Source organism: Chlamydotis macqueenii, chromosome 3, assembly GCF_036417535.1.
Source record: "Chlamydotis macqueenii isolate bChlMac1 chromosome 3, bChlMac1.mat, whole genome shotgun sequence".
Taxonomy (NCBI): Eukaryota; Metazoa; Chordata; class Aves; order Otidiformes; family Otididae; genus Chlamydotis; species Chlamydotis macqueenii.
The window spans coordinates 31,570,505-31,592,955 of NC_141558.1; the positions used below are offsets into that span (position 1 = coordinate 31,570,505).

The following is a 22,451-nucleotide window of genomic DNA, read 5'->3' on the forward strand; positions in this document are numbered from 1 at the left end:
TTTCAGAAAATTATCAAATATGAGAAAAAGAAGAGAACAAGGAAAGGGTGTTCTCTGGCACAGTGCAACATCACTGTTACAACACAGTGACAGCAATTTGAGGTTAATTAATCAGGAAGAGGTTGAAAAACTTGTATTTAAATTTATTTTATGCTTCAGAGTTGTAAAGGGCTTCTTATTTTCTTTTCTGTCTGCCTGAAAACCTGCTGTTCCGAGCTTCGTAAACTTCACAACACATTCATGTGAGGACATAGTTAAAATACTAAGTTATTTTGTCCTGACAGAGTTGACATTTGCCTTGTTTAAAGTGTTTAACATCAAAGTCAACAGAACAAATTCATGATGAGAAGTAGATCATATTCATTTACCAGAAGAATATTCATCCAACACTTCGTAAATATTTAAAACACTTAGGAGAAGAAGCCAGATCACAAGCCTCTGCTCATGCACCTTTCATCCCTTATTCTATGGGATATAATGCCCACTTAAAATAATGGGAGGCTTTCCTCCAGCTTCTGAATTAATCCTGCAAATAATTAGAGGATCTTATTCTTTCATTTCCTGCTTGCCCAGAAAAATATACATGTTCACAGCACAAAGTCAAAAAGGAAAGAGCTTCCCTTGCCAGGTTTTGCAATCAAAGAAAATAAATTGCCTCTCAGTAACATGTTCTATGATATTGCTTGTGCTGAGCTCATGTGCTTGACTGTAACCTAGCAATAACAATTCAAACTGGGAGGAAGACTCAAATGAGTATGGGCATAAGGAAACTGTACGAGAACTGTCTTCCAACTGGCTTTCAATTTACAGCAGGCATGCCATCAAGAAAGCAATTCTGACTTAACACGTTACAAACCTGTGCATTGCACTGACAATCTCTAGAGAATGCTGTAAACAACAGGGAATGAATTTTACTGTCTCATATGTTAGCAATAGCTGAGCATATTATGAATAATCCAGCTGTACTTCTTGCCTCTATCAAAACCAGTAACCAAAATGAGCCACAAATATTTCTATAGCCCTGAGGTAAATTAGCACAACATGACTTGTGTCGATTACAACCAAGCCCTCCAAGGCAAGGGGACAGTTGTGTGCAAGCTGACTGTCAGGCAGGGTTCCTGGCCCAGGCTTTGCTTCAATCTGTGTGCGGGCCTGGGCTGGAAGAGCATTTTTTAGCCCAGGTCAAAACTGTGCCAAGGAATTCACTAATGATTTAGCAGCATGGATCATGTGCCAGTGCATAAAGGATACCCTTACTGTTCCTAGTATAGACAGATTCTGCCATGTGACGGAGCAAAGAAGGTTTGCATATGCAGCAAGCAGCTTTCATGAGTTCTTTTCCATCCCCAAGAAAAGCAGCCTATCCCTTCACATCCAGTTGATAGAATGGTTTTGTACTATGTGCACTAAGGTCTGGAGAAGAATACTAGCTAGCAGAGGAATTAGTTTGGATAAAAACCAGCAGTTCTCTATAGATATAATTGAGGGATGCTGAAGTACAACTATACGGTATCAAATTTAAATGCAGAGGTTATTGATATAAGTGATAAAGGTGATAACTATCAAAGGAGAACTTCAAAGAAATGTAACTGCAAAGGGCAGAAGCTGAAAGAAAGGCTCCATATGCTTTTAGTGGATTGGATATAAACAGCACCTCCATTGCTGGACTCTGCACTTGGGAAAAAATGGGAGACATTCTGACTGATCTTTGTAAGTGTGAATGCTTTACTCACAGAGAGGTCATTTTCAGAAATAACTTTGAGGTAAACACTGGAAAAAGAGGAGTAGAAATTGAATCTGTCGGTAAAGCATCTTTAGGTGAAAATAACAAGACATATATTTAAAGTGTGTCTGGAAAGTGCAAATGTAGAGAAAATTTACAGTTTAAAGTAAGTTTTCTTTCAGTCACAGCATTTCACTAGGATCACTGGGGATATACTGCCAGATAAGAGGACAGACTCCAGAAGAGAAGACAAGATATGACAGACAAACAAACTTTATATCAAAATAGCTGAACAAATTTTACTGCACCCTGAGACTGGGCACAAGTAGTGGCCCCAAAGTTTAGCAACTGCTAAGATAATTTGCACCTGATACCAAAAAAAAGAATCAAAACTTGATACTGAAAGTATCATCATGTAGCATTGTGGTGCTGTTGATGTATACGTCCTTTGTGAGATTGTGAACTAAACCAAAGGAACTACAGAAACAGCTAGGTCATTTACAGCCGCCTTATAAGCTATTTATCAGAACCTAGAAAGGGATCTTCCTTGTTGTGGGCAAACAAAAATGATTGAGTAGAAGAACAAAAAATTGAGTGTCCTTAGTTATTGCTCATTATCTTTGTGGGGGAGATCACATAACTATTTGAAATCCACTGCTGTTGCACTAAAAATTAGCTTGCTCTGAAAATCCAAGTAAAGCTTGCCATTCACATTGTCTTGGACTGCATATGGAAATCTACAATATAATAATTAACTGTGCCTATCTCTTCACATAAATATTCTTTAAGTCAAATGCTAATTATTTTGAGTTATCATGTCCGATATCAAACATAGCGTAATGAAGTCAAACCACTTGAGCGTTCAGTTTTTAAGGACACCAGAGAAAAATTTTAGACGATCTAGAAGTTTGTCTATAAGTTAATTAAAGTAAATAGTTTCATGGCTGTTGGTGTAAAATATGAGCAATGCTATTTTAGAACAATTCCTCTGCTATAGTGCCATTTTCAATATGGGTGTCTGTCGTGGTTTTGTTTAGTGAGGGGGGGCCTAAGCTTCTGTAGGAAACTGCTAGAAGTCGCTCCCCTTTGTTCAGTGGATTTGGCCAGGCCTAGGGCGGACCTGCTGCTGGCCAAGGCCAAGCCGATTGGTAGCAGAATGTGCCGTGATAACGCCTCTGCGATAACGTATTTAAGAATGGGAAAACAGAAAAAAAAAGAGAGAAGAGAAGATGTGAAGAAGCTGAACGGGGGCAGAGGCGCAGAGGGGGAGGTGCACGCCTCATGGGCCTTGCAGGCCTCACCCTCTGGCTTCTCGCCAGGCAGCCGACTGGGCCCGACTTGGTCTGGCCCAGCTGCAAGAAGTGGAAAAGAGATGAGAAGTGAATAAGATGTAAAAAAGATCCTGAGAGACATCTACCAGCCTGTTGAGAGGAACGGCTGCAGACGCCAAGGTCAGTTCAGAAGGAGGGGGAGGAGTAATGCGGCTCCTGGCCAAGATTCCCCTGCAGCCTGTGGTGACGACCATGGTGGAGCAGGTTGTCCCCCTGCAACGCATGGAGGTCCACGGAGGAGCAGAGATCCACTTGGAGCCCGTGAAGGACCCTGTACTGGGGGAGGTGGATGCCTGAAGGCGGCTGTGGCCCGTGGAGGGCCCGCTGGGTCAGCTGTTCTGAAGGGACTGAACTCCATGGAAGAGATGACGCACGCCAGAGCAGTTCCATGAAGGACTCTGGCGTAGGGGTGGGACCCCACAACGGACAAGGGGAGGAATGTGAGGAGTTCTTCCCCTGACCATGATGCAGCGGCGTGAAACAACATGTGATGAACTGACCGCAACCCCCATTCCCTCTTCCTCCCTGTGCCGCTCAGGGAGGGGAAGGTAGTAGAGATAATGGTAAGCTTGGGAAGAGGGAGGGGTGGAGGGAGGTTACCTTGTTCTCTGTCTCATTATCCTGCTGTTTGTAGTAATAAATGCATAGTTTTCTCCAAGTCGAGTCTGTTTTGCCCATGACGGTAACTTTAAGGATTTCTCCCTGTCCTTATCTCAAACCTCGAGCCGTTTTTCCTTATATTTTCTCTCCCTGTTCTCTCGGAGGGTGGGGGGAGCGAGAGAGAGACTGCGTAGTCTGGTCCCAATCGGGGCTGAACTACGACAGTGTCAGATTTCCTGAAGTCTTTGCTTGAACAGGTGGTGTTCGCAGTACTCAAGCCTGGCAAAATAAAAGAACGTGATATTTTTTTAAATGAAATGGTACCTCCGGAGCTTTATGATGCCAGTAATATAAATGATTCTGGAAGAGAAACCTGAAAGTCTGCAGCTATGATTTCTCAGGTGTTTAAGATCCTAACAGTTTCAAATATGTTTGCAACTGAAGAGACAGTCTTCCTTGCCATACTTTTTTGTCATTGAAAATCTATCCTCCTTCCAGAAAAAAACTCCTGAGATACAAGCCCATGCTTCTTTGTCCCAGAGTCTCTGAAAATCTATCTACTATTTTATGGCATTTACTGTAGAAATTAGTATTTAATCTAGAATTAAGTGTTATCTGGCCGGTGTACTGTATCCTTGCATTCTGACAGTGTCTGCCGTTCCTGAGACAAAGGTACTGTGTTGTGCAAATCAGTTTGAAAATGAAAAATAATAAAAAACAAAATAAAGAATAATAAGCAATATATTCCTTTATGAATTAGTGTTTTAATTTAAAGAAGGGAAAGATAAACTGTTTTATAGTTGAGGACTTGGGAGTCACAAAAAGCCAATAAAATATAGCACTTTTGACATAGAGCTATATTTCTATTCTTTGTCTTTTGCATTCTCTTTGTTTTGTTTGTGCTTTGTTCCATTTATTCTTTATCGTGGTCTTTAGGTCTTTAGGTGGTCTTTCTTTGTGTATTCAGTGCATGGTCAGAACTTCTTAAGAATAAAATTAGCACCCATTTCATTTATCTGCTTAGGCTTATCTCCTCAGAGCTAAATCAAGGGCAAGATTTTTTTTTAATCTCCAAGAAATTTTGTTATTTAAATGATTTCTTGTCTTTCATTTCTACTTCATTACATAATCCAACTGAGTGGATTTTAGCCCTATTAATTTTGCTGTCACAAATACAGATTTCATTTTTCATGTTCGTTTTCCATTAACTTTGATTCTTATACTATTTGTCAGAACCCAGAGACAGGCAACTAGTTTGTTGACGGAAAAAGAACCTGTTTCAGGGCAAGAAGACAAATCATGTGTCCTTACTTAACCCTCTTTGTCTTTGTGTGGAAGATCTGTTCACGCTGCTATCAAAAAAAAAACCCACTGTTCTATTAAAAATAAAGAGGAAAAAAAAATAAGATGCTCCAAAAATAGTGATAAATTATTATATTGAGGTTGCATTTTTGACCTACTTTTTATAGGTCATAAAAATGGATAAATGTTCTCTGTATTACTACATTGTTACATTAAACATTATTACATTAAGAATATTAATTGCTAGAATAAGTAGCTTTGAATTTGCACTGTTTTTTACATTTCTCATTTGTGCTTCAGTACCCTCATTCGAAGTGGACATCTTATAAGAATGAAAAGGAAATAATTTGATACCTGATGTGAGCTCTTGCTTTCAATAGTATATTGTTTATTAAAAAGGGATGAATGATCTTACTTAGCTATTCAAGGTAGCTAAACACTTGAGGTTCAATTAAAGCTCATGAAATTGTGCAACAGAAAAGCTCCCTTCCCCCACTTGTAATTAGAATTAAATATGGAGCTGAGAACAACAGCAATGGGAGGAAGAGGAGGTTAGAGTAACAGAGTTGACTTAATTTCAGAAGCATGAAGAAATAGTGAATAAACTAGGCTGTTAAAATTAAATTTCTTGCAAGTTGACAGTGCTCAGCACAGGTAATTAATTCGGTGAGTTTTAATAAGCTAAAATTAGAAACAAATAAGAAACATCTCCTCCTAAAGCAATGGGGAAGATGTGTACCACTATCTCTTGGTGCAGACAGGTGGACACACTGCAGACATCACTGTGAGTGATGGGCCACAAGGTTTTAGTGATGCTGCTGTGTGTGCAGCAAGGTGAGGGGAGGTGGTGGTCCCTTGGAAAGGAAGAGGAGGAGAGGGAGAAGGAGAGATTGGGAGTAGTCCATTACCTGGTGAGAAAGAAAAAAATACCAATAAAGTACTTGCTAAAATTATGGCTCCCTGGCTAGAGATACTCAACTCCCCATTTAATAACAGCTTTTGGTGAAAATGAATTTTTGTTTTATTTAGAAATAAACTTCCCAGATACAGGGCTTTCCCAGACAGGAGAGCATTGTTTGCTTCTTTATCAAAAGGGAAGAGTACAGAAGTCCATAAAAGCCAGATTTCTGGGGGAGGGGTATTGGTCAACCATGCTGAGCCCATGGCTGTACCTGGGAGAGAGGAGTTTCATTTGTCAGGACTGCTTCTGTGACTGGGGAAGGAGAGAGGCTGAGTTCACTTCAAGCACTGCCTGCACATGTTTCTGTCATCGCAATCCCACAGTGGTTGTTAGGTGATGTTTGAGGCTGATTTGCATCTTTCTGATGGTATGTGATGCAAATCCGCAGTTATATCAGTGATACAGACTTGCCATCATGTCCATTACAGACCCCTGTCTGCCATTCAGAAGAGTTAGTTATAATCAGCAGTCATATATTCCAGCCAGAGCACAAATCACTTCTAATAAAACTTGCTTCTGTCTTCTCATTTTGTGCTCAACATGATCATTAACATTTCCATCAGAGTTCTTTCTTCCCCAACAGACGTGTCCACATTTGTATCAGATTATCATCATCTTTCTTTCAACACAGGGGATAAGTGACGAACTAAATCCTACAGTCTATATTCAGTCAGCCATAAGATTTAGCAATTATTTCTCCCAAAATGACCAGTACTTGCTTGCATTTGCATTATTTATAAGGGAAATAGTATATTATCTTTTTTTTTTTCAGCTTAATACTGTGTTTTACCTATGCAGTTGCTCCCTAAAAGATTCTCTACTATTCCTCAAAAGTCCTTTTATTGTCAAATTCTCATTCCAACAGAACATGCTAGCTTTCACAAAAAAAAAAAAAATTATAGGGAAGCAAATTAAAGTTTCATAGTGGCAATTCATAACATATGAGCCAGATAGTAAAATAAAGGACAGTTCTGTATTTTCTATTATATTTATTGTACATTTCACTTCATAGCTTTCATTTTAAATAGGTATTTATTTTTCACATACAGGAAATACTGCTATCAGTCAGGCTTTAACAGGATAGATTTTATGAATCCACATACTTTAGGGACATCTAAACATGAGAATTGATGGCAAAATCTAGGATAGAATGACTAGTGCATTTTCAGGATCTGCTGGTTTTTTTCCAGTTTATACTCTTTGCTCTTTAAAAATAAACAATAGTTCTCTTGCATGTAATTATATAGACTCCCTTTCCCCTAGATTTAAATAGACTACTTGACCTAGGATTAGAAAACAAGGTGTTTGTCACGTCTGTAAATTCATAGCAGGAAATCATTAAGTTTTGACTCAAGCACGTAACTTTTTGAAAGTTCAGAGGTTGATGTCAGCTGTCAGCTATGCACCTGAGATAACTATTGGAGTGAACCAACACAATTGATTTCAGATAAGAATCTTGGAAAAGTAACACAATATAATTTTTTTTTTTTTAAAGACCTGAAAGTAATTAGAAATACAAAATGAACTAAAAAACATGTGTGGTGTCACATGTATATTTTCCTTCTCAAATTTCTGTAGCTATCAGTCTTGATTCAACTAAATATGCAAGCATCTGTATATAATTAGTCACTTACATATTTTCCCCCTAAATAGTGTGCTACACTGGGATTTTAGTAAAAAAAAAAATTGACTAGCCTTTTATTGCATGTGTGTAAGGTAGCTATCAGATGTGTATGCTGCATAAAGAAATAATCATAAAAATCTAAATTTCTCATCTACAATCTTGCATTGTTAATATTGGAAGTGAATTTTTTTTTTCTTAACTTTGATATAATTTTGACACTTCAAATTATGGTAAGGGTAAATTGCGATGAGTATATTCTCAACATTACTGGTGTGGTCTTAGTTCTGGGGTACAGTGCACACTGCATTTTATAGCCTGGAATTGGCATTTTAGGGAACACAGTGGAGGGTAGATCATCATTTATGCCAAGATAGTCATTTATGTAACCTAAAATGTCAAGTTTAATTAAGGGCTACAGTGACAAAAGAAAGCCGATTGCATGTGCTCAAAATACTTTCCAGATGACAAATGACTGACACACATAAATCCAGGGTAATTGTTAAGGTAATGTTACTGAAACATGACTAAAAAAATCTCAGGCGGTATATTCCAATAGGTTAATGTTCTATGAGATTTAAATAAAAAAAAATCAAATAAATCAAACTTAATATATTTCCTTAGATTCAGATTTACAGTTAGAGTCTTTCTGTGTGGAGGGAAGGAACATATAAATGGCAATTAGGAGCATTTGTATCTCCACATTTTCTGTGTTCATCTCTGTGAAATTTTATAATCAGTACGTCTGTAATTTTCTTACCACAATGTCTTTAGGATGGTCCCTGGTCAAAGCAAATATGTAGAGAAAAATCTGATGGCATGATTTATTTTGTGTTCTTTGTCCCTGCTCTGCACAGTCAGTGTCTGGGAAAACAGTTAAAACCTCTTCTGCCTAATCTACATCAACATATCTTTCTTTCTCTCTCTCTTTGTGGCAACCACATCATAAAGGGGGAGTTGATGTTAAGAATAAAGGTCAAGATGATAGAATATGACAACTCGTTGAATTGAGAAGAGAAATGAGTGTCCCTAAGTATTCAGCATGAGCTTCTCTTTGCTCCCTGCAGGGCATCTGCACCACAACCACCGCATTTTTACACTTCTTCTTCTTAGCTTCATTCTGTTGGGTTTTGACAGAAGCGTGGCAGTCATATATGGCTGTTACTGGAAAAATTAGGACACGGCTCATAAGGAAACGTTTCCTGTGCCTTGGATGGGGTAAGTCCATAAAATTCATTTCCTCAGAATCATTGGAATGAAACGTTTAATGCAGTGACAATGTCAAGAATATCATAATTTTGTGCAGTAAACCTGAAAGATAGTAGACAGCACATTACTAAAAAGAAAACTAGGCTAGGAGCCTTTCCACTTTATCTCAAACTCAAGCTATGCTGGTGTATATTTTAGCATTTTTTTAGAAATATGTTTTAACAAAATTTTAGAAGATTTTAAGTAAAGTAGTGTAATATCAACAAATCAAAATAAAACAAAAAAAAATCACTGGATATTCATGAAGCCTCTTCCTAGTTCACTTTAAGACCTGTCAAATGTACCAGTAATTTAGCTACATCAAAGTGGTACACTGTGGGCAGAAAACAGTGTCCTCTTCCCTGCCAGTGCTTCAGAAAAAAAAAATCTGCAATAGCACTGTGCTTCATTAAATGATTCATTCCATGTAAAATGGGCCATTTTGCATTAGCTTGCTCTGTCATTTTTTTTTTTCCAGACAGAACAGTAATATTTTGCTCAGCATCTAATGGTTGTTTCTGTTTTGTTTTTGGTTTTTTTCAGGTTTACCAGCATTGGTGGTTGCAATATCAATAGGCTTTACTAAGACGAAAGGATATGGAACAGCCCACTAGTAAGTTAATCTGAAATGATAAACTATGGTTTTAATTAACTAGACTGTCGTGCCCATCAGGAAATACATAACATAGTCTAAAGGCCCTACGGGTATCCATTCACACTTGGAAGTGCCCTAAGAGTCACTGAGTGGTCCACAAAAGAACAAAAAAAAACCCACATGCCAGTCTTGGACTGAGCTCAGCAAAGCCCCAGGGAATCTAGATTTCTCGTGAGGAACTGAAGTAGCGAGCCTTTTAGAAACACTGAGGCTTAGGTGTACTTGGACACCTACCATTTATGTGCATTTACCAAAAAGAACCTTAAATGTTATGGTTAGCCTTTGCCAACCTCTAAACACATCTAAAACTGTACTGGCAAGAGTCTCTGATTTCTGCCCACCTCAGTTTTACTGTCCCTGAGCTGCTTGGAGGCAAAGTCCTGCAGAAATTTCAAGATAGCTCTTCCATCCATCTCCTCTCTCCTGTAGAGCCTGATCCAGCCTATTTCCTGGACTGGGCTGTACTTGAGAGACAACGAGGAGGAGATCTGTGTGCTTCATTTACATTTTATTAATAGAGTTGCTGTTTAGCCACCTGGCTGGTTATAGTGCATATTTAGCACCCTGGAAAATTCGCTTCCCAGTAAGGCTGCCCTTTGGTTGTCTCCTGCTGAAGAAAGATCTTGGGTTGAGCCTCTCTTCTGCCAGCAGGCCCCTCCAACCACTGAGGCATTATGTATGCAAGAGTGCTTTTCCTTCAGTTGTCCTGTTTGGAGCTCTCCTCACATTGCCTAAGAAATTAAGTATGCATCAGGGCAGAAAGAGAGGAAATATGACTCTGTAGCCTGGTAATGAAGGCATTCATCAAAGATGAGGATGAGTTAGGTCAAGTCCTCGATTCAATGAATATTTAATTATTCTCCTTTGCATAATTGCTGAGTGAGATCAGGATTCCTCCTCCCTGCCTTATGTGTCCAACCCTCTCAGCACATGGTGGGGGAGGCTTCAAGCCCTTGCTCCAGCTCTGGGTGGGTAAGGATTCAGAAACAAATCTCCTCCTGAATATCGGCTTTAAACACTGAGCTTTTTAGTTTTAAATTGTGATGACATGTCTTGCATTTTTTTAATGAGAAATGGCTTACCTAACTGAAGTGCTTAACTGTGGGACAGCACTTACAGCTGGCAAACATTAGTGAAACAAGAGTCAGACATCTTTTGGGAGTTACATTGAGGACCTACTCTGACATTTTTTCTAACATGTTCTCATATTGCTGGCTTTTTCATTATTTAGTCTTTGAACCAGAACTGGAGAACCATTTAGGCTGTGAGAATTATGAATGACAAGATTACAATGTCCAAACACCATTGCGGATGCAGCTCTGTCCCTTGCAGGATCAATCCCATTGCAAATACTCTACTGAAATTATTCATGTGTGACTACTTGCTTTAGTTGGTGTTGCTTCCTGCTTCCTTCCTGGGCTGAATGCATTTTTAAAAGAGGATATACTGAACTATTCAGACAAAGCAACAAATCATTCATTAAGGGTAACCAGGAAAGTAAAAAAGAACAAGTCTATACCTCTAACAACTCCTTTCCCAGGATTCAAATTCAGCTGACACAGTGCCATGGGACAAAAGCACAAAAGGAGATGTACAAGGGACAAACAGAGCCATAACGTAGCTTTCCCATCTTATTGGCAAATACGTTTTCTTGACATTTGACATCAGAATTACATAAGAAAAACAGAGAACGCAAGGAATAGAGGTTGCTCCTCCATCACCAGCTGATGTGCTGTCCCAGTCTAGAGGCCAACAAAGAATTGTGTCCCATAATAATTGTTGGGCAGTGAAAAAGCAGAGCAGCTCCTCTTCCCGTAACTAAAGCACTTTTGTAAGTTTTTTAACTGCTTACACTGTATTTGGCCTGTTTGGCTGCAATCAGTTACACACATGCTGCCATCAGGAGTGCCTCGTCTTGCAAATTATTCCTGTCATTTTGAAAATGACAGTTTCCAGTGGAGAAAATTAAGAGTGAAAATAAAGGAATTTTTTCCAATCTCATAGTTCCACAGATAAAGAGATTGATAGAAAGGGAGAAGGCCCAAGGATCTTTGAAGCAGATCTCAGTTTCATACAGTATATGACTGATGGAGGTGGCTTGAATTGTTCACATTCAAACCACTTCTGTGATGAACAGTCTCTGATTTATATCTTTTTATTTCAGGCCTAATGATGAGGCACGTATATTGCTGTACATTTAAAACTACGTATGAAAAATATTTCACACAGACACTTGTACTGATACAGATACAGAAGCTAAAGGGATTTCCTAAAAATAATTAAAAACACAGTGGCAAGTTTTTAGAAGTTTCAGTATATCTGAGAAAGATTTGTGTGTCTGAAAGCTTGATTTGTTTTTTTTTTTCCAACTATTTCTATGGCTCTAATGAATATTGTTGCTACCTTTCTTCAGATGATCAGAGCTATGAAAGCACCACTACTACAAGTTATAGTTAATAAACCTACATGACCTACTCATGTTTACATAATGAGCAGTGCAGATAACTTCCAAGAATTTGTTACATCAGCAACAAATTAAATTCTCTCATAGTCATGCTCTCCTAAGAGAAGGAACTATTCTCCTGGAGAGCGTCAAAGAACTCACAAAATGTACAGGACACAGGAGCAAGGCTACAGATACTTCATCACTCAGCAGAATTTTATGACCATGTAACATAGTCCCATAAAACCACCAGTGGATGCTCCTAATACTAATCAATTTATATGGCTTTCTGCTATGTGAGAAGGGAGAAAGAAGACAGAACAGGAGAACAAAATAAAAACAACTATAAAGCATAGAAAAAAAACAATCAGAGCAAAGAAACAGAAGAGAAGAAGAAAAAAAAATAATAAAAAATTGACAACAATTGCCTTACGGTATAATAAGGCATCTGAGAATTTGTCTTCAGAAAGTCTTCCAACAGAAAATGACTGAGGAAGAAACGCATTTCAGAGTCATCAACTGGCAGATTATTGAATACATTGCAATAATCACGTCACACACTGTTAAAAATCCAGATTGTTGAAAATTTGGATTGTGTAAAGAAATAAGGAAAACATGTTCATTTTTTCCAGCTCTGCCTCTAAACGGAAGTCACTCTTTTGAACAGCCTTTTTGCTTTGGGGCATGGGAAAGGGAGGGAACAATTCTTTTTTGGTCTTAAAGATTCTTGTGGTAGAAACTATTTTCTTTTTATTTAAAATAAACCTTGTTGACTCTTTTTTTTCAGCACAGGTAACTGAAATTATGTTTCAGATATGATACATCCACAATTTTTATAAATTGATGATTCTATCTCCCAATAAACATTAAAATTTTAATTGCATGTCTTAGTTATGCAGAGAGCTCATCTGCACTAAGTTTAAAAGTTCATACTGGCAAGGAAATGCACCGTGAATACGTTCATCCCTCTCAGAAGCCCATGTTCTCCGTCTCTAACAATAAATAACGTAGCCTTTGTAAAATAGCAAGAAAAAAATGCAGAAAATTTTGAAGACCTTTTTCTTTGAGATTACAAAAATAAATCAAACATTATTGTTTTAGTTGTTTTTTGAGGTAGGATGTAGAATAGTCTGGCATGTATTACCTTTTTAACAGTGAAGCAGATATGAACTATTTGCATCAATTTATCGTTCCAGAATTTAGCACACTGATACAGTTGAGTTAATGTGGCATATATCACGTGGCTTCATTGCAGTGGGAAACACTTTTATTCTGTGCAGTTGGAATTCCAGCCGTAACAGACCATTAATATTATGATATGCTTGCATCTAATTTACTTGGTTTTCTAAAGTACAGAAGCAGTACTGGAAAGTAAAGAAGATATGTATGATTCTGATGTCAGTGTTGCTGGATGTGAGATCCAAGTTAATTATTTGAATGCATATACTTGAGTTGTCTTATATGTAGGTGTGATCATGCATTCAAATAAGCATGCAGTTCTTTGAATGTGTAATCACTAGGAAAATAGCACAGCTGCATTTACTTCAGTGTGTGAAGCTCCTGATCTTTTGCAGATATGGAAAGCTTTACATCTTGGTGTATCAAATATTTAGAACTGATTCTGTAAGCGCTCTGTGTTTGGAGATCTGATGGTTTTCAGTGAAAGCCCTGATGCAGTATGACAAACTCTGCAAGATTAGTAGCTCACCAGAAAATACAGTTTTCAGATGCTTTAAAATGTACATTTAAATTGTTTGTAAAATATTCCAGCGAATAAGAACAGTTAGATCATATATTATTTTTCTTTAATGGGAATATTGTTTGTAAGATCTACTTCTAATAGCAGTTACTAAATTACATAAGAGAAGATATGTAGAAACCTGTTTTCTTCTGAAGTTCTAACTTTTCATTACTTTGAGTATAGAACTGTAAGACACTGTAAGCTGGAAATGTTTCTAGATACCTTCCTGTCAAGTCCTGTTCGGTTAACTCATCGTACATGGTTAGAGGAGACTCAATAAAGATTTGCAAACTTATTTTCTATTGTGCTCTTAATACATTTTAGGCATTCCAGTGTATGTATAATTCACATTAAAACTGTTGAAATATTAACAATTGATAATGGAAATAACTTTCAACTCTCTACATCATCACATCAACGAAGTAATTATTTTGTGTGTGTGCATATGAGTCTCTATATATAGGATTGAACATACACTGTAAGAATCTCATGCTGTAGCAATTATTAATGCTTTCTTGGCAATGCATTATACTTATTTTTAATTTGTGTTAGTTCTTCTCTAATATTCTTTCCAGTTGTTGGCTGTCTCTTGAAGGAGGGCTACTTTATGCTTTCGTTGGACCTGCAGCTGCTGTTGTCTTGGTAAACATTTATATAATTTCCAGTATTTTTATATGAAATGATGGAATATGCTGTTTAAATTATAAAAGCTTAGCTATACAGTAGCATTACATTTTGCAGTGAAAACTGAGCTCAATATTGTTTAACATACCTTCAGTATTTTGAATGCATGATTCACTCAACTATCACTTCTTTATACCAGTTATCTCTCCATGTTTACACAGTAAGCTGTGAAAGAATAATGTACTGATTACTGGCACAGAAAACTTGTTACAAGCATCACTGAGTTATTATCAGTAGCATCTACGCAATTGTCACTGCCTTGTGCAGTTCAGTGACAGTCTTGATAGAGGTCCACTTGGCAGTGTATCACTGTGACAGCAAAAGCAACAGGAGGAGTGGAACCAGCCAGCAAGTTCTCCATGGCTACTGCTTTTGAAGGCAAAGCAAAAAATCATCATAGCTGGGAAATGTTACTTATTTGTGTATTAATCTTCCACATCTCTGGAAATGCATTTAGGTGTAGGATTCACTTTGCCTAATTGTGGACATCTGCAATGTAGATTTCTGCATCTAAGCTGGTTATCCCAGCCATATGTCATTATCAGTGGAGAAAAATATGCACGTTTAGGGCTCAAACCATCAGAAGTATTTCAGGTGTCTACTTTAGGGTAAGATGAATTGCACCCTGTGTGTGCCATTGGCTATCAGTCATCTGCTCTGCAGTCTGTATGGATTTTTTACAATAATTTGTTTAGCATTTTTCACTTACAGATTTTGAATCTAATTCTTCTTTCCACTCCACAATTTTATACTAGGATAGCTCTATCAACACCAGTTATTTTTTATTTTTCCTTGCAAAAGGGAATCAGTCTTAGTAGTCATCAAAGATATAGCCGTTTAGCTACAGAGATTTTCCTGAAATGGATGTTTACTACTCCCATGGAGTTTGTCTCATCATTGCCTGGAGTCAAGCCAGGATCCTTTTGTACAACTCACAGTCCCTGTCATGATAGAGGAGCCAAGGATGTTTACAAAAAGCCAGTCATAATTTTCACATGGAACTGTGTGTTCTCTGTGTAATTGGCAAGCTTTGTTCAGAGATGTTTGAAGTTCACAGTCGCAGTTTGCCCTACCATTAGCTAGTAGCTGTGGAAGGAGTTGTTCCATGCAGCCACTTAAGCATAAGTGTACAAAGAAAAAGAATTATATAACATCAGCTGAAAAATGTAAATGCTGAAAATAAAGTGATAATAAGAAAAGCTGAAAAAGAGTTGGCAAGGCAGACTGGAAACAATTAGGTATTTTGGCACAGGTCTTGAAAAATTTGTGTGAAAGGAAAACAAGGATTGCCCTTTTCTAATAAAAAAAAAAAAAAGGAACATTTATTTAGTAGATTCAAACTTGATATTACCTCTTTGCAGACCATGCAGAGACAGGTTCATAGAGTTCAGTTCAATAATACAAATGGATAATAACAGTCATTAAGTTGTCCATTAAATGCAATTAGTATGTCCATTGAGTACCAAAGTCTGGCTGCTGAAACACCTGATTTTTTTTTTTTAGGTTAGGTCTTCAATCCGTGTATGTGATTGTAACACCATTTACTTTAATGGACCCAAACAGACTTTCCCCAGCAATCCATCTGGCCCACAAAAAAAAAAAAAAAAAAAAAGGAAGCTGCAGTCAAACAAGGCTCAAGACTGGCATTTTGGTGAATGACATAGACAATGACTAATGTGCAGGAAGATATGGAAAACCACAGGCTGATTCTGCCAAAGTGGGAACACCCACATGGGCTGTCAGTGCTTAAAAAAGGACACGGTTACGGTCATCGTGTGCTCTGAGCAGCTATTCTCTGTGCACACAACTCAAAGGCAGTGGTTTTACTGGAACAGGATACATCATTGCGATTAACACTGAGGCAATATTACAGCTATATTACTCAAGCTTCTGGCCAGGAGACATGTATGCACATAACTTGATGCCAGGCGTAATTCAAGATTCAAAAATAAGCCTGTTGTGGTGTGTGTATGTGTTACTCATCTGAGAATACACACTTTTGGTGTGCTTATCGACAGTGTTACACAGTTTCTGATGGAATACTCAGAAGTGTAACAGGAGACATTTTGCAGGCCTGTAAGAGCCTTTTTCTGAAGTAACAGGATAAATATTTTATTTCAGGCACTGAAAGATCAACTGTTTGTTTTCTGTTTGACAGGTCAACATGGTGATTGGCATTTTGGTATTTAATAAACTTGTTTCCAGAGATGGAATCCTAGATAAAAAGCTCAAACACAGAGCGGGGTAAGCAACAACTGGGTTATTTTAAAGCATATTAAAATTGTATCACCAATTTTCAATTACAGATATTCACCAAAAATGCTTTTGATTGTGCTTTGAACTTTTATATCAGTGTAACAGCGTGTCTAACAGATTCCATTCATCTTAAGAGCTGCTGTTGCATTACCCTGAGGGAATGCAACTAAACACACTAAACATAATAAAACACAAGTACAACAGTATTAAGTTAATAATAATAAGGATTAAACAAATCTGAGCAGAAGTTTCACAACAATGTCACACATGTAAAGTTGTTGCAGTTAGGAGAACAGTCTTATGAACTGTGTGTACTGAAGGAACTGATTATTTTTGTCTAGCTGTCAACTTTAATTACTATGGTGCGAAATGTTACTCCTGTGTGTAAACTGTTATAAAATATATTTTACAACAATATGTCTCTTACTGAGGTCAACGCTATTCTGCCATTTTGACTATGTGAAGAATTTGCCTTTGTTCTTGCATCCATATCTACATAGATGTATGTTCTAAATTAATTTAACAGAATTTCAAAGTAAAAAAAAAAAATGTTTTAAAAGCAAAAAAAAAAAAGGGAAAAAGATAAATGGAAATTCTTTGTTATTGATTATTTACTTGCATTTGCATTCAAATTCTATTTGTTCTCATGAGAAGAAAGGATTATGACAGTGGTGGTATTAGAAACTGTTTTTCAGTGGATAACAATGATTTGGAGTACTGCAGCAGCAAACCTAGATTCATTTTGTATGGGAGAAAAATATTTCACAAGTGTATCATCACCTTCTTAACACTTATGAAATTATATTTAAACTTTGCATAATTGTTTTTTTACAGCTATATGTTCTAGTATTATCTTTTGAGCCAGCTTGTAGTTAACACCACCAATATCTGCATTTCTAGCAATGACAAGCGATATCTTTATTTTACTGTGTATTACTGCTATGAGTAAATTTATTACGGCTTCACTTTGAATTATTTTACCATTTCGCTAACAGTAGCATTCCTAATAAGTTCAATTCATTGGTTAGATAAGTGAATTTATGCTAAGTACTTCAGCTGGTGTGATTTGCATAAATTTGATTAATTCAATTAAATCTTTCTGGTTTTCAGCTCTTTCACCACTATTCTGCCATCAACATTCTTACCTGTGTAATAACACTGACGAAATCTAGAATGTTATAAAACTACACAAATTTTTTCAAGAGTAGTAATAACTTAGTAATCACCAATTCAAATTCACATCTGCTCTAATTCCAGTGATTTAAGGAGTTGGAGTAATCACAGGTTTGGCTTTGTACATTTTCTAAGGATATACAAGCTTAGATTTAACTGCATCATTTTTTTTTCACCTACTCAACTGTCGGCTATAAAAATCTATTTGCTTATAGGATACTTTCCTGATGAAACAAATAGCTTGCTTTCTAACAGCGTGCAACTTCATAAAATGGTATTTTATTTTAAAGTAAATGGATAAAGAACTGGAAATTATTCTGTCAGAAACAAACCAGATATTCTGGGAAAGTATGTAGATCCCTTAATTGAGAAACAATCTTCACTTTTGTGATAGTATGAGATGGTGGCTTGGCAACAGCATTCCTTGGTACTACTTGGCAGATAAAAATTCTTGAGTCATTCTTTGGGGCACAGAAATTGGTGCAGCATTTGGCCTCCAGTAGAAAGGAGGCTGTCACTCGTTTCTCAAATATCTCTTGGCAGTCATGCTCAGAAAGGCGATTTCAGTCTTTCTGGCAAACATTGGACTTATACCTGTCAAAAGTTCAGCTGTGGAAATCATTTATGTAGGATTTAAAGCAGTGAATAGGACAAAATATACTAGCTCTGTATGTTTTTTTCCACCTTATATGGAGAATCAACAAGTGTCTTGATGGATGGATATTAATCATTTTCCTGGCATATCAATATACCATTTTCTGGTATACCAATAATTTTGCTGGCACAAGGGGTAGCACCCATATATGCCCAGCCAAAAAGATTATATTTGGTCTATACACACATCAAGTTCCATTATTTGTAAGATCCAGAACAAATCTGTAGAGGTAAAGGGAATAATCCAATCTGGTAACATTGAAGTATTGCCAAGCAAAGATGGAAGGTGTTTTCCTAAGCTTAGGTTAAGATTACCCAAGGCATTTTTCTCGTTCATTCATTAATGTAGATCTTTAATTGGTGTAAACTAATGCGGATTCACTGAGTTCTTTTCAGACCTGACAATCACCTTATACAAAGTCATGGTTCTCACTGTTTTTTTCATGGAAAAAACCTGCATTTTTATGGAAAATGTACTGCACTTTTTTAACAGAAGATCATAATTTGGTTTATCAAAATTGAAACCACTGAAGTTCACTGTTGTTTTGGGCAGTATCTTAAAAAGCTTGTGAATGCTGAGTTTAACAATAAAAAGGAGTTCTGTTGGTTGAAATAACTGGGAAAAACTGAAGTGTTACGTATCTTCACTATGTTGACCACTTTCCAGCTGGGAAAAACACCCTTCCTGTTGCACCTCAGTCAGCTATGGTTATTTCTGGTTCTGGTACCAGAAAGAGAAGGAATAGCAAAAGCCTTTATTTACTCTGCTCAGGAAGTTGAATGCATGCTGTATGTAAAAGAAAATTTAAATTCCAGGTTTTGCCCTTTAACTCTTCTGACAGGTGCCGAGGTACAATTGTCTGTACAAAATGCTTTGAGCTTAATGCTTGTGTACTGTGTTTTATTAAAATGCAAAACAGGTCACCCTTTTTTTAGTACCAACTGGTATTTATTTCATCAGATTCCATACATTTCAAGCCCTGTATTCAGACCTTCATACAACAATAAAATAACTTCAGATGTTAATGGGCCATTCAGAACACTAGCACAAATCTGACTATACAGTACGCCCATTCTGATTTGATGCTTGAATACGTTTTGCAAGTTTCTTTCTCTGTTAATGCTCTATAATTGTTTATACTTCATACTCCTCCTTTAAGTGTCCTATACTCTTTCTCAAGCAAGTTTGGATACAACAGTCTTTTAACAGGTCTGAATAGAGGGATTTCACTTTGTGTGTCTATCCTAGCACGTGCTTATGTTTACTTCAGTGTACTGAGCAGTTTTGGTCACTGGACATTTGGGGCCTTTTTTAGCTTAAGTGGAAGAAATAGAGCCTGCATGAAATCAAGCCCCATAGCATTAACATTTAAAGCTAACAATGATGTAAAGTACAAAGTACAGTTTTGCAACAACATAGAGCATTCATCCTGAATAAGCCTACTTACTTTTTCTGCATGACGTCATATTTAAAAGCTAAATTTCAGTAGCAACGTTTTTTGGTGACAATTCAATATTTTGTTCTTTTTGTGGGTGTTCTGTTTGTTTGCAGTCAGATGAGTGAGCCTCATAGCGGTTTGACGCTCAAATGTGCCAAGTGTGGAGTAGTTTCAACAACAGCTTTGTCAGCCACCACCGCCAGTAATGCCATGTTAGTCCTGATCATTTACATCTTCTTGTTACAAATCTTATACAGTGCATGTGAGACAATAGTTTGATGATGACAACTGTGTTTGCTAACACTGTAGAGAGTGCTGAGCACATTTAAGTACTTTTTAACAAAAAAAAATTGCAACTGTGTTTATTAACTGAATACAGGATATTCTTTAGATCATAAAATACCGACAGTGTTACATTCTTGCCCATGATTTTCAAGTTAACTTGATAAAGTGCCATCCTTAAATATGTTTTATTTTAATAGTGAGTTTTTAATATTTTTTTTACAATATTACAGTGCTCCTTTTCTCTTTCTTTCAATAGGGCGTCTCTTTGGAGTTCCTGTGTGGTATTGCCACTTCTGGCCCTGACTTGGATGTCTGCAGTTCTGGCCATGACAGACAAAAGATCAATATTATTTCAGATACTTTTTGCAGTGTTTGATTCATTACAAGGCTTTGTTATTGTCATGGTCCATTGTATTCTCCGAAGGGAGGTGAGGAATGGCTTCCCAGTTTTCTAATGGGCTATGCTCCTCTTAATATCTCAACTTCTCTTAAATGTTATATACAGTTTGCTCTGCAGAAATATGTTTTGTAGGTAAAGTATTTGATGATGGGATACAGAGGAACAAGTGAAAGAGAGAGGGTGAAGATCAGTTAATTCCAGGTGCAGAATGCCAGTTTCATTATAGAACTATACTCACTTAATTAAAGCTGGCTTTGAGTTAATCCCAAGTTCAGTTTATTTTTAAGTGTTAGGCTCTCCCAACATTGTGAGTATAGGGAGATACTTGCATGAACGCACTTTTCCTGAAGACCAAAAGCTATAGATTTTTACAGTCTCTAAAACTGATTCAAACAGAAAATGATTTCTGCTTATGCTGTCCCTGGAAGAGGACACAAGGAGATGATGTGTTATGTTGGTGAAGGTGTACCCTTTCAGTACTGCAAACTCAGGTACATACTTGATGTAACGTACTTAAGTTATGGGAACAGTGAGGATAAAGACAGATGAATGCTTTGAGAGCAGCAAGAAAAAGCTAGTACCCCTGGCCTGCCGTTCACAGCTCAGTGTCACCCACTGCAGAATTCATCACCCCTGAAATCTGATGTCAAAGCTATCACAGAAGAGCATTTTAACCTGGCTCTGGTAACAGCTTCTCTAACCTATCTAACCTACTAACTAACCCTAGATAGGTTTGAGAGCAGTAACTGGCAGATCTTTGCTGGCAGATCTGTGGTAGTGGGACCATCTATCAAAAATGAGTGGTTGGAGATGGACTGGACAGCAGTAACCTGGTCCACCGGGATACTTATACGTTAGCCATTTATCAACTTCACAATATTTACCACACCAATAAACCAGCTTACACTGTCTGGTATGTGATTGGCAAGACTTATTCAAAAGCACTTCAGGACTAAAAAAAAACAGAAAGATGTTTCAGGAAAGATTTATTGTCAACGCTGAGTGAGGAATCTCACACAGTGGTTTCCCTTTCTGCCATTCACACCCTTTAAACATTGAAACCCACTATATTAGTGAAAAAGAATTATAAGTGACATAATTTATTTCAGTCTTTCAGTAGTGTACCACTTTACATGAAATTTATATCACTATCCTATACTGTTATGCATACGTGATTATCTTATCAAATAATTAAGTTTCTAATTTATATCAATATTCCCAATATATCAATATCTTGCAGAAAATAGCACCTTCCATTATGCTGACTCCATCCCACTTTATTCAAGCTGTTAGAGGCTATGAACTTCTGGTTTTCTTAGTTTGTCATTTTTCATAGTGGAAAGGTCTTACCTCCTTTAATACCTTTCTTTTTTGTTTGTTTGTTTTTGGGGGTTTTTTTTTGTTATTTTTCAGGATAAAAATATGTGCAGAATAAGACATAATACTCAAGACAAATCTATTTTATATAGAACTATGTTGTTATCCCCATATTTTCCCCCCATATGATTTAATTCTGTGAAAGAGGGTATTCTCATCTGTAGAACTGAAAGTCATCATTTCACATATTCTTTTAGAAAAATGGTTAGACGTTGCAACTATTTTTACTTAAATTCTTCAGTAGAAAGAATGGCATTTCTGTACTGATTTTCCTGTATATTAAATTTATATTTCCATTGGGATTTATTAATTAGACTGGAAAGGGCAAACCATCTCACATCTTACTGTCCTGAGGAATTGTGTTTATTTAAAAATATATATCTTTAGCTCAAGGTTGCAGATGAAACCTTTAAAAACAAAGTGCTATAAACAACATTATCTTTCATAGAACCATAGAATATCTCGAGTTGGAGGGGACCCATAAGGATTATCAAGTCAGCTCCCTGTTCCTCATAGGACTACCTAAACCTAAGCCATATGACTAAGAGCATCGTCTAG

The 22,451-nt window shown here is 37.0% G+C and overlaps 1 protein-coding gene across 2 annotated transcripts in view; it reads left to right on the forward strand.

Annotated features, from left to right (window-relative positions):
- ADGRB3 (adhesion G protein-coupled receptor B3) overlaps positions 1-22,451 on the forward strand; it is a 468,567-nt gene that overhangs the window by 416,602 nt on the left and 29,514 nt on the right. For both annotated transcript variants that reach the window (XM_086744848.1, XM_086744847.1), the window contains exons 20-25: positions 8,606-8,756; positions 9,330-9,399; positions 14,201-14,267; positions 16,468-16,553; positions 19,945-20,043; positions 20,373-20,544. In XM_086744848.1, coding sequence (XP_086600974.1) covers positions 8,606-8,756; positions 9,330-9,399; positions 14,201-14,267; positions 16,468-16,553; positions 19,945-20,043; positions 20,373-20,544 — 645 coding nt within the window. The remainder of the gene's footprint in view (positions 1-8,605; positions 8,757-9,329; positions 9,400-14,200; positions 14,268-16,467; positions 16,554-19,944; positions 20,044-20,372; positions 20,545-22,451) is intronic.